Source organism: Physeter macrocephalus, chromosome 12 (genome assembly GCF_002837175.3).
Source record: "Physeter macrocephalus isolate SW-GA chromosome 12, ASM283717v5, whole genome shotgun sequence".
Taxonomy (NCBI): Eukaryota; Metazoa; Chordata; class Mammalia; order Artiodactyla; family Physeteridae; genus Physeter; species Physeter macrocephalus.
In genome coordinates this window covers 32,053,616-32,066,004 of record NC_041225.1, presented here as the reverse complement: position 1 = coordinate 32,066,004, position 12,389 = coordinate 32,053,616, and the positions used below count along the sequence as shown (strand labels likewise).

The 12,389-nt window shown below is 49.1% G+C and overlaps 1 protein-coding gene across 2 annotated transcripts in view; it reads left to right on the top strand.

Annotated features, from left to right (window-relative positions):
- ADAM17 (ADAM metallopeptidase domain 17) overlaps window positions 1–12,389 on the top strand; it is a 54,167-nt gene that overhangs the window by 39,648 nt on the left and 2,130 nt on the right. For both annotated transcript variants that reach the window (XM_007127655.4, XM_055089034.1), the window contains 6 exons: window positions 296–399; window positions 6,852–6,986; window positions 8,698–8,828; window positions 9,585–9,663; window positions 10,422–10,510; window positions 12,232–12,282. In XM_007127655.4, the coding sequence (XP_007127717.1) occupies window positions 296–399; window positions 6,852–6,986; window positions 8,698–8,828; window positions 9,585–9,663; window positions 10,422–10,510; window positions 12,232–12,282 (589 nt within the window). The remainder of the gene's footprint in view (window positions 1–295; window positions 400–6,851; window positions 6,987–8,697; window positions 8,829–9,584; window positions 9,664–10,421; window positions 10,511–12,231; window positions 12,283–12,389) is intronic.

The window sequence follows — 12,389 nt, the reverse complement described above, 5'->3', positions numbered from 1 at the left end:
ACCACCAGGGAAGTCCTTTTTTTTTTTTTTTTTTTAATTACTGTATTAAGTTAATGAAAACCAAGGACACCAAGATGTTTTAAAGATGGGTCACTTTGGACCACTGTGCTGCGTGAGTCTGCATCAGGAAGGGTAGATGGACCATGTGCAGGTGGTGCTAGCACCTGGGAGTCTGTGCAGGAGTGGGTGACCCAGCCAGGAGACCCTGCCCTGCCATTTCAGGGTCCTGTGGCATGACCATAGTCTGTGCTGTGGGGCTGTCCTTTGATTTGGACTGTCTGCTCTTCCTCTGTAGTGATAGGAACAGTCCTTGCTGTAAAAACTGTCAGTTCGAGACGGCCCAGAAGAAGTGCCAAGAGGCTATTAATGCTACTTGCAAAGGCGTGTCTTACTGCACAGGTATGTCCTCCCGTTGGTTCTCTTGGAATAATTTGCTCTAACAGGTATGTGTGTGTTGGAAAGCAAGATTGTGTTTCATTCAGATGAATATAGCCCTTTTTTTTTTTTTTTTTTTTTTTTTTGGCGGTATGCGGTCCTCTCACTGCTGTGGCCCCTCCTGCTGTGGAGCACAGGCTCCGGACACACAGGCCCAGCCGCTCCGCGGCACATGGTATCCTCCCAGACTGGGGCACGAACCCGCGTCCCCTGCATTGGCAGGCGGACTCTCAACCACTGCGCCACCAGTGAAGCCCTCTGCCAATTTTTAAATTGGGTTGTTTGGGGCTTTTTGAAGTTGAATTGTGAATTCTTTGTGTAGTTTGGATGTTGACCCTTATTGGATATATTACGAACCCGCGTCCCCCGCACTGGCAGGCCGGACTCCCAACCACGGCGCCACCAGTGAAGCCCCCCCCCCTTTTTTTTTTTACCTCATGTGCAGAGTTGAGCTGATCCCAGCACACTTGTCATTGGTCTGTGCAAGGCCCGTGATCATTTCTCTTCGTTGTTATTCCCTTTTATTCACTTCCATTCTCCTTCCCCTCATAGGCATCTGCTTTAACGTGTCTAATATTTGCCTAGATAGGTGTATATCCTTGAAAGATAGTGTGTTTATTTTCTGTATATGTGTGTTTTTAATATGCCAAAATGATACTCTACCTTAGATCATTTTTTTAAAGACTCAATACCATGTTTTTACAACTCTGTTTTCTATTGTCCTGTATTTCTGTCTGTGTATCTGTATCTTTGTATCTAGTTCATTGTTTTGGGCACTTGCTGAGTGTTTAGTCTTGTGATTTACTATTTATCTGTTCGCCAAGCAGTAGCTGCTTGGATTGCCTTTATCTCCTAATACTGCAGATAGGACTACACCAAACACCCTTACACATCTACTTTGGGAGCTCTGAGAGCTTGCTGAGTGCATACAGAGGAGTGGAATTGCTTAGTCGTGGAGGGAGGCACTCCAGAGTTCTCTAGAGCAGCAGTAACGGGTTTTGTCAGTGCCACCGTCAGTGGTCCAGGTTCCTGTATTTTGATGTCCTTGCTGACATACTGTATTATCTAGCGGTCTTATTTTTTTTGCTGGTCTGATGAGTATAAAGTGATTTCTTCTTATTTACATTTTTCATGAACATCTCTTTATATTTGTTAGCTATTTAGATTTCTCCTTTTGTGAATAACTATTTCATTTATTTGGTCCATTTTTAAAAATTGCATTTCATTTTTGCTATTATTGATTTGGAGCAGTTCTTTTATGATAATCCATTTGGTTTAAACATTGCATATGCCTTCCTCCTATCTGTTGTCCTTTTTGGAACTGAAATCTTTCACTTGAATCAAATCTGTCATTTTGTTTGTGTGTTTATTTTTTTGAGTTGTGGATAGTTATAAAGATATTTTCCCCAGCTGCTTCTGTAGCTTCATAATTTTACCTTTTACATTTAGGACTTTATCTGGAGCTAATTTTGAGATTGTATTGATTATCAATATTACCTGTAGTTCTGTTAGTTGTTCCTTTAAAAAATCTCCAAGCTATATTATTATTAGGTACATGATTGGACCTATTCTCTACATCTTCTTGATCTGCTATTCCTTCATCAGTATGTAATGCTCCTTTTTGACCCTTGTGATTTCTTTTAACTTTTTAAAACTTTTTATTGGAGTATAGTTGATTTACAATGTTGTGTAAGTTACAGGTGTACCGCAAAGTGAATCCATTACACATATACTGTTTTAACTTAAATTGTTTAATAGTCAGTCTGCTACCTGTTTGTTGTTGTTCTTGTTCCTGTTTGTCTGGTGTATCTATCCCATCGTGTATTTTTCTAATTTCTATGCCCTTTGGTTGTTTGGTTTGATTTTTGTAGCAGCTTTATTGAGATATAATTAACATATTATACCACCTGCCTATTTAAAGTGTAAGTTCAGTGGTTTCTAGTATACTCACATTTGTGCGTCCACCTACCAGTCAATTTTCAACACCTCAAAAAGAAATCCGTACCCTTTAGCCGTCATTTCGAGTCTCCTCATCATCCCAGCTCCAGACAACCACTAATCTACTTTCTGTCTCTATGGATTTGCCTAATCTGGATGTTTCATATAAATGGAATCATACAATATGTGGGCTTCTTTCCCTCAGAATAATGTTTTCAAGGTTTATCCATGTTGTAGCATGAATCAGTCCTTCATTTATTTTTATTGCTGAATAATATTCCATTGTACGGATATATCACATTTTTTTATTCATTCATCAATTGATGAATTTTGGATTGTTGCTGCTTTTTGGCTGCTATGAATAATGATACTCTGCAGATTTGCGTGCAAGTTTTTTTTTAATGAGCCCACCCAATTTTTAATTAATTAATTAAATTTTTGGCTGCGTTGGGTCTTTGTTGCTGTGCGCGGGCTTTCTCTAGTTGTGTTGAGTGGGGGCTACTCTTCGTTGTGGTGCGCGGGCTTCTCATTGTGGTGGCTTCTCGTTGCAGAGCACAGGCTCTAGGTGCGCAGGCTTCAGAAGTTGTGGCACGTGGGCTCAGTAGTTGTGGCTCGCGGGCTCTGGAGCGCAGAATCAGTAGTTGTGACACACAGGCTTAGTTGCTCCGCAGCATGTGGGATCCTCTCGGACCAGGGCTGGCACCCGTGTCCCCTGCACTGGCAGGCGGATACTTGACAGTGTGCCACCAGGGAAGCCACTGTGCGCAAGATTTTGCGTGGACTTACGTTTTGTTTCTCCTATATATAGATATCCTGTTGTTGGGTTGCTGGGTCATGCGGTAACTCTGTTTAATCCTTTGAATAACTGCCAGGCTGTTTTCCAAGTGGCTGCACCATTTTACGTTCCCACCAGCATGTGTGAAGGTTCCAGTTTCTCCACATCCGCACCAACACTTGTTATTGTCTTTTTTTTTTTTTTTTTGGCCGCACCACACGGCATGTGGGATCTCAGTTCCCTGACCAGGGGTCGAACCCGTGCCCTCTGCAGTGGAAGCGTGGAGTCCTAACCACTGGACCGCCAGGGAATTCCCCTGTCTTTTTGATTGTATCCATCCTAGTGGATGCGAAGTTTTATCTCATTTTGATTTTTCCTTCGGCTTTTACATGTGCATTTTATAAGATGTTACTCATGATTCTTACATTCTGAGATCTGTCAGCATCACATTAGTTTGGCAAATGTCAGGAGCCTGAATATCTCAATCAGTCTTTAAAAAACACTTTCTAGCTGTGCTCAGTGTTTGTCTTTATTGTACTAGTAGAAAGATGTTTTCTTTAAATAAGTGTAAGTAAAACAATTTGAAAAAAAGATATTCCTTTTCAAACAGCCTTTTGTTCCCTTGGTATTTTATACAAAGTAGCAGCAGCATCACCTGGGCTCTTGTTAGAAATGGAAATGCTTGGTCCCCTCCCCGGGCCTCCTGCAACTGGCAGCTTTGGGGGCGGGGCCCAGCACTCTGTTGCAGCACCCACTGGCGGATCTTGATGCATGCTCCACTTTGAGTACCATGTTAAATAGGTGATGCTATGTTTTTAATTATTTTCCTGTGCGTTTTATACTCTTGATTTTAATCTTTTAAGAACAGATGTTCAACAGATATTCTAAAGCATTTTTTAGGTCTCTGCTGAGGGCAGCATAACATACTAAAAATATGGTGACAATACAGAGTATAACCCTTCACTGAACTTGCTGTACTTTTTCCAGAGCTTGCGTTCAGCGGCAGTGAGTTTGCTGTCAGACAGTCTTGTTGACACTCTGAATGCCCAGCGCACATAACGGGTTTTATAAAACCAGAGGCAGAGGTAGCAGCCTAAGCAAGTGTCTCATATGTGTTAGGTAGTTAATGAAAGGCTGCTTTTGTAGGAAATAGGGCAGATGCTATGAATAATGATACTCTGCAGATTTGCGTGCAAGTTTTTTTTAATGAGCCCACCCAATTTTTAATTAATTAATTAAATTTTTGGCTGCGTTGGGTCTTTGTTGCTGTGCGCGGGCTTTCTCTAGTTGTGTTGAGTGGGGGCTACTCTTCGTTGTGGTGCGCGGGCTTCTCATTGTGGTGGCTTCTCGTTGCAGAGCACAGGCTCTAGGTGCGCAGGCTTCAGAAGTTGTGGCACGTGGGCTCAGTAGTTGTGGCTCGCGGGCTCTGGAGCGCAGAATCAGTAGTTGTGACACACAGGCTTAGTTGCTCCGCAGCATGTGGGATCCTCTCGGACCAGGGCTGGCACCCGTGTCCCCTGCACTGGCAGGCGGATACTTGACAGTGTGCCACCAGGGAAGCCACTGTGCGCAAGATTTTGCGTGGACTTACGTTTTGTTTCTCCTATATATAGATATCCTGTTGTTGGGTTGCTGGGTCATGCGGTAACTCTGTTTAATCCTTTGAATAACTGCCAGGCTGTTTTCCAAGTGGCTGCACCATTTTACGTTCCCACCAGCATGTGTGAAGGTTCCAGTTTCTCCACATCCGCACCAACACTTGTTATTGTCTTTTTTTTTTTTTTTTTGGCCGCACCACACGGCATGTGGGATCTCAGTTCCCTGACCAGGGGTCGAACCCGTGCCCTCTGCAGTGGAAGCGTGGAGTCCTAACCACTGGACCGCCAGGGAATTCCCCTGTCTTTTTGATTGTATCCATCCTAGTGGATGCGAAGTTTTATCTCATTTTGATTTATCCTTCGGCTTTTACATGTGCATTTTATAAGATGTTACTCATGATTCTTACATTCTGAGATCTGTCAGCATCACATTAGTTTGGCAAATGTCAGGAGCCTGAATATCTCAATCAGTCTTTAAAAAACACTTTCTAGCTGTGCTCAGTGTTTGTCTTTATTGTACTAGTAGAAAGATGTTTTCTTTAAATAAGTGTAAGTAAAACAATTTGAAAAAAAGATATTCCTTTTCAAACAGCCTTTTGTTCCCTTGGTATTTTATACAAAGTAGCAGCAGCATCACCTGGGCTCTTGTTAGAAATGGAAATGCTTGGTCCCCTCCCCGGGCCTCCTGCAACTGGCAGCTTTGGGGGCGGGGCCCAGCACTCTGTTGCAGCACCCACTGGCGGATCTTGATGCATGCTCCACTTTGAGTACCATGTTAAATAGGTGATGCTATGTTTTTAATTATTTTCCTGTGCGTTTTATACTCTTGATTTTAATCTTTTAAGAACAGATGTTCAACAGATATTCTAAAGCATTTTTTAGGTCTCTGCTGAGGGCAGCATAACATACTAAAAATATGGTGACAATACAGAGTATAACCCTTCACTGAACTTGCTGTACTTTTTCCAGAGCTTGCGTTCAGCGGCAGTGAGTTTGCTGTCAGACAGTCTTGTTGACACTCTGAATGCCCAGCGCACATAACGGGTTTTATAAAACCAGAGGCAGAGGTAGCAGCCTAAGCAAGTGTCTCATATGTGTTAGGTAGTTAATGAAAGGCTGCTTTTGTAGGAAATAGGGCAGATTCCTTTAAGTTCACAGACCTTTAATTCCGATCTTTTGATGGGTTCCATTCCTCAGCTGAAAGGCCAGGCCTGCAGTGTTTTCATGCAGTAGTTTTTCTCTTCCCTTTTTAGTGTTGACTTTCACCTGCTTGTGCTTCTCATTTTCCAGAATGAGTCATTCGTTCCACCCTTTCTCTCACATTTAACATCCTTGGTTGGCTTTTCTTCGTCCTTAAGAATCATTGATTCATTTAAGAAATATTTGTGGCTTACCTACAGTGTGACAGGGATTGGACATAACTGATTCATTAATAGTTTTGGTCTCTGCTCTCATGGAGCTTTCCAGTCTGGTGGTGAGAAACAGAAAATAACCACAGATAATCGAATAGATGTAAATTGTAAAACACGTGCTGTGAAGGGGAGGAGCCCGTGTAGTGATCGAGCATGGCGGGGGTGAGGGCTAACCAGCTTAGGCAGGGTCCTCGGGGATGGCTGAGAAAGGCTGAGAAAGGAGGTCTTGGAGAGAAAATCTGAAGGGTGAGAAGGAACCAGCCAGTCCTCCTGAAAGAGTGGAGACAAGAACATTGTGGGTACTGAGCGACATACACTCAGGTTCAGAGGTGAGAGAGAAATGGAGTAAATTGAAGGGAGGCCGTTGGAGCGGGCGTGTGGCTTGGGGACGGTTGTGTGCCTCCCTAGGGAGTTTGCCTTAGTCAAGGGAGGGCACACAGGTGTATTTTATTGGTGATAGTAGCAGAGATCTCTTTTATATATACATTCTTTTGTATGTATGTTATGTTTCACAATATAAAGGTAAAAGCAGAATGCTTGGCACGTGTAAGTAGTGACGGGGGCGAGGCCGCAGGGGCCGAGTGGACGCTGGGCGGAGCGGGCAGCTCGGTGCCCGGCTGCCGGGAGACGGGCCGCCCCGAGGAACTGGGCCACGTGACTCACGGCGGCCCGTGTGCCCTCTGCGTGCTGCAGGTAACAGCAGTGAGTGCCCCCCTCCCGGCGATGCTGCCGACGACACGGTGTGCTTGGACCTCGGCAAGTGTAAAGATGGCAAGTGCGTGCCCTTCTGCGAGCGGGAGCAGAGGCTGGAGTCCTGCGCGTGTAACGGTGAGCACGCGCCCCGCCATCCTCGCGGCGGGGCGAAGGGGCGGGGCGGCGGGCGGTGTGCGCAGACAGAGCCTGCATCCGGTCCGCTCCTTCCCCGGTCGTCTCCGGAAGCCGTCCGGGCCGCCTCCCTCGTGGCTGCGTTTTCAGACCGTGGGGCCACTCGGCGGGGAGGCCAGAGGGGACTGCGGGAGGGCGGGTGGCTGCAGGTCCGTCCCCACTCCTCCTCCCGCCGGCCTCGAACTCTGATGCTGCCCAGGGTCCCCCCAGGGCGGGCCAGTCCCGGGTCTCACCCTCTGTCGGGATGTCTGCTGGGCCAGCCGCCGCCGAGCACGCGCCCCGCCATGGTGAGCACGCGCCCCGCCATCCTCGCGGCGGGGCGAAGGGGCGGGGCGGCGGGCGGTGTGCGCAGACAGAGCCTGCATCCGGTCCGCTCCTTCCCCGGTCGTCTCCGGAAGCCGTCCGGGCCGCCTCCCTCGTGGCTGCGTTTTCAGACCGTGGGGCCACTCGGCGGGGAGGCCAGAGGGGACTGCGGGAGGGCGGGTGGCTGCAGGTCCGTCCCCACTCCTCCTCCCGCCGGCCTCGAACTCTGATGCTGCCCAGGGTCCCCCCAGGGCGGGCCAGTCCCGGGTCTCACCCTCTGTCGGGATGTCTGCTGGGCCAGCCGCCGCCGCCCGCTGCCAGACGCCTGGAGCAGGGGCCTCTCAGCCGTGGCCTCTGGGACCCTTGTCCTCAGATTTCCACACTGTTTTTGGAACCCTTGGGTCTGAGGAAGGGCCTGAGGGACTGGCTGGGCTCTGAGCTCCCCGCCCTCCCTTAGAGAGAGTTCTGCTGCTTTCGAAACAAAACTCCCAGAAGTCAGAACCCCTGGGATGGGCACTTACCATCCACACGGTGGAGCGAGCGGCTCTTCCAGGTGGAATAACACGTAAATAAAGATGACACACAGTAAACGTCCGATGATGTAACTCGGTGAGCGGCAGGAGGCTCGCGGTGCCCTGGAGGCACACACAGGAAATGCCCAGGAAATGCTTGATATGAGAATGAATGAGGAAAAGGTTTTTGTTTTCCCTTTCAAGTGGTTTTTCTTGTTTTTGTATTCTGGTTGATTTCAATTTTTCCTAAGAGGTCAAGTAAAGATTGTCCCGAGTTATACGGCCCGTTGGCCTTTTGGACATTCCTGCTGCTTTTATGAGTGCCAAATAGCCCATGTGCTGTCGGAGGTTGGTGTCCATGGAGGGGAGAGGTCGTGCTTAGGCTGCGGTGCTCCTGTCGCTGGTGGGTCACTCAGATCTGCACACGAGGCCGGCAGTTCTGTCACAGTGGCTTGGCTCTCGCCGGAGCCTTGGCTTTCCAGAGTGTGCTGGAAACTGAGAAGCCAAGGATTGAAACCTGCGGTGTAATAACGTTGGGTCGAAGGGAATCATTTAGCATTATGAAGGGTTTGAAGTAGGGAGAATAATCTGCCTTTTAATCTCTTAAAGGAAACTTTTCCGTGTAAATCGTTTTTACCTTGCTTTACCTCTCTCAGGGCTGCGGAGCCTGAACTCAGGAGTTACTCTTTGGCGGGGGGAGGGGAGGGGAGGGGTGTGAAACCTGGGTCATATTCGCCGTTGGAATAAGAAATGAGTGCGACTCCTTCCCTGCGGGAGCGGGGTAGGACAGGGACAGGCAGGAGGGGAGCGCGTGTCCAAGAGGCTCTGCTCTGTTTCAGAAACCGACAACTCGTGCAAGGTGTGCTGCAGGGACCCCTCGGGCCGCTGCCTGCCCTACGTCGACGCCGAGCAGAAGAACTTATTTTTGAGGAAGGGAAAGCCCTGTACAGTAGGGTTTTGTGACATGCATGTGAGTATTTAGCTACAGCTTTTTCTCTAACAGCCAGGTGTGAAGTTTTTATTTTGTAAATGCTGGGTTTTGCAAATGGAAGGGAATCAGAGCACAGATGCTGGCACGTCTATCCATTGTCCCTGTGTGAGAGTCTAGTTACGTACTGTGCGTGTGACCTCGGAGGAGAGGACCAGGTGCTCTCAGGAGACTGGGCAGGACCTGGGGGACTTTGTGGTAAAGTTGAGTTTGAGGCAGGGAGTCCTACTTACTTGGTTTCCTGGGCTAATTATAAAAGTCACTAATTCTGCAGGATTGCAATCTCTGATTTTGAAATGGGTTCTGAGTGGGTAGGAAAGACCTACGGGCAGCTTGACTCGCCTAAGTCAGACCCTTCTGCTGTCCACAGAAACACGATTGTATTCCTGCACTGTCACGGAAGAGGGCTTAAGGGGCTCGAGAAGCTTCTCTGGCAGTGTGCGTGTGAGATCGGTGCAGTCCTTAGTGGAATTGGCCCATCTTTAACAAACTGGCTTTCTTGAGTTTTGTCTTCTGGTAACTCTAAATTCACTTATAAAAATAGACTGACTGTGGAGTGTCAGTGACAGAGAATGCTACCTTCTTAGGTGCCCATTCCAGTGTGTCAGAGATGGCTCCCCTGGCCGTTTGGTTTCAGTGGAGCCCTTTTCGTGTTAATTATGTGTTTGACTTGAAGGAAGCCATGTTCCTTCTAAATGCATGGCCGCTGGGGTAATGCCGGGTGCTCTCTGTTCACAGGGCAAGTGTGAGAAGCGAGTGCAGGATGTCATTGAGCGGTTCTGGGAGTTCATTGACAAGCTGAGCATCAATACTTTCGGTACGTGGTTTCCCCAGGTGGGTGGTTGCTTGGAACTGAGCCGATTTCACTGATGACATTAGAAAAGTGTGGTTTCAGACTGATAGGCCCTAATTGTGCAACAGAAGATGGAAATAGTTACCGCTTTTGTTTTGAAACGACTTTGTTGGCTAAAAAAAAAAAGTGGACACATTATAGGTCTGCGCCTGTGTGGCGTGGATGCACAAATTTTCAGACAAGGGAAGTAAAACTACTGGCTTCTTTACTAAAAAATGAACATGTGACAACATAAGTGTCCTTCAGTCCTATAGATTGTAAAGCTGAATCCTGCTTGATATAAGAGCCATTTATTTAAAAGTGGGCCTCAGACTTTGCAGAAGCAAGGATGCACTGTGTCCTCTAGGGCTCATAATGTAGGGTTTAGTCACAAAAACAATAGTACCCAGACAGCATCAGCGTTGTCTTCGCAAGCATGGTTCCTAGTAGGAGTCTCCTCCAGGATGAGTCCCCTGCACTGTCCCTCCGGGGACTGTGTGGGCCCTCCTGTGATGTGATCTGTTCTCCACAAGCACATGGGGCCATTCTGGGGAGAGCTCCCGTGTATGGGGGGATGGCTGGGTGTAGAGCAGGTGGCACAGAAACGCTTCTCGGTACCAGCTCACTTGTTATATCCCGCCAGCAGTCTGTGCCGTTTGACACATGATAATACTCTAAGAACGTTGCATTTTCAACTTCTAAAGTACTCGGTCAAGACATTCACTGTTTGGAATTGTTCACAGGGAAGTTTTTAGCAGACAACATCGTAGGTTCCGTCCTGGTTTTCTCCTTGATATTTTGGATTCCTTTCAGCATTCTGGTCCATTGTGTGGTAAGTCACCAGTTTTTAAGTAATGAAACATTTTATTAAAATTTTGAGCAACTCGAACCATGTTACCTTCGGAAAAGATAAAAATTTGTTCTTAGAAAAATCTGACCTGCTGTTTCCAATGACATTTTTGGTGCTATCCCTGGGAAAGCATCTCTTGTAAAAAGATTAACTAATGGTCTCTTAAAAAATTACACTTTTTGTGCGCGGATGGTTTGCTCTCATGTATAATTTCTGAGGAGTTTTATACTTCTAAGCACAGGAGACTGGTTAACTGGGCTTGTCCAGGACCTCTGACGAGTGAAGCTTCTAGGCGAGCGCGTCCAGGCTGACTTTGCTGTGGCAGAGCAGACGCCAGACAGCAGCGTTCCAGACACGCGGCCCCATCTGGTCTGCAGTCTTGGCCTCGTCGTCTGGGGTGCTCGCGCAGATGCTTCCACGTGAGGAGAGGGAGCCGTCTTCTTTATTGTTCAGAATGAGTAACAGTTAACAGTTGAATAGGGCTTTGGGAAATTCCAGGCACTTTATAAAGTTTTATTTTGAAACGGGTGCCGAGTGGGTAGGAAAGACCTATGGGCAGCTTGACTCGCCTAAGTCAGACCCGTCTGCTGTCCACAGAAACACGATTTTATTCCTGCACTGTCACGGGGAGGGCTTAAGGGGCTCGAGAGGCTTCTCTGGGCGGCCTGGTCCTGTTCTTCCCGAAACTTTGTTTCTCCAGAAATTTTCTTATAGATCCATTCTCCTTGCTTCTGAGGGAAAAGGAGGATTTGTCTGCTGTGTAGAGACGAGGACGTCAGAGCCAGGCTTCCAGGCCTGTGCCCTGAAAGCCCTGCGCGGGGCCCTCCCGCGAGCACGTGGGATGCTCCGGCACGGCGAGCTCTCGGGTCTGCACGGCCCGTGCCTTCCCGTGGCGGCGGCGGCGGCGGCGGCTGCGCGCTCTCACTGAACGGCTCTTCCTCTCGGGCGGCGAGCCTGCCGCGCGCGAGGAAGAGCCCTGCTGAAGCGGAGCGGTGTTCAAGGGGACGCGGTGGAGGCTGTGACAGATGGGCGACGGTGCCGTCCATTACGGTCGCTTTTATCCGAGAGTCAGAGCCGCGTGGTTTGCGGCGAGAGTTACGACTGTGGACCGAGAGGCCTGACGCTTGATTTCTGCGCAGGGCTGCCGACGGGAGGGGGGCCAGTGGCTTGTCTCTGACCTCAGCGGCCGCTCAGGGCGGCCGGGCGGGAAGCCAGGCCCCGGGCAGGGACCGAGGGCGGAGGGCGGACCACGTGTGTCCAGCCTTCTGCAGGGTGTGCCGTCGGGACTCGAGGCCCGGCGCCGCCAAGAGCTTGGGCCCCCGCGGCCCTGGACACGGCCGGCAGGAGTAGCGAGGCTCCGCCGGGCGGCCAGCACCGGGCGAGGCGGCGGGCGCAGCCCCTCAGCCTCCGGGAGCCGCCCTCGTTGTGCCTGCCCGGGGCGGGGCCTCAGAAGCCTGCGCTTAAGCCTTGCCCGTTTCCCTACCTAACGCCGAGAAACACATTTCCTTGTAGTGCAGAGGAAGCACTTGGGCAGAGCCCTTAAAGCTTTGCGTGCGAAGGTCCTCGTGCTCTGCGCGACCTGCTCCCGCTCGGTACGCCTCAAGCTCCGAGTTCGTTCTTCCCGATATTAGGAGGGGCTCGTGAGGAAGGGGCGCGTAACGGAGCTGTTCGCAGCAGTGACGCCGCTCTGCTCTTCTTTCTAGGATAAGAAACTGGACAAGCAGTTTGAATCTCTGTCTCTGTTCCACCCCAGTGTAAGTATCTCTCACGAGGCGCTCTCGGTTGTACTTCGAGGCCTGCTGAGCAGAGACCTTCCCTGGCCTCCCCAGCAGGAGCCGCCAGCCTTCCCAGCTGCGCCTTC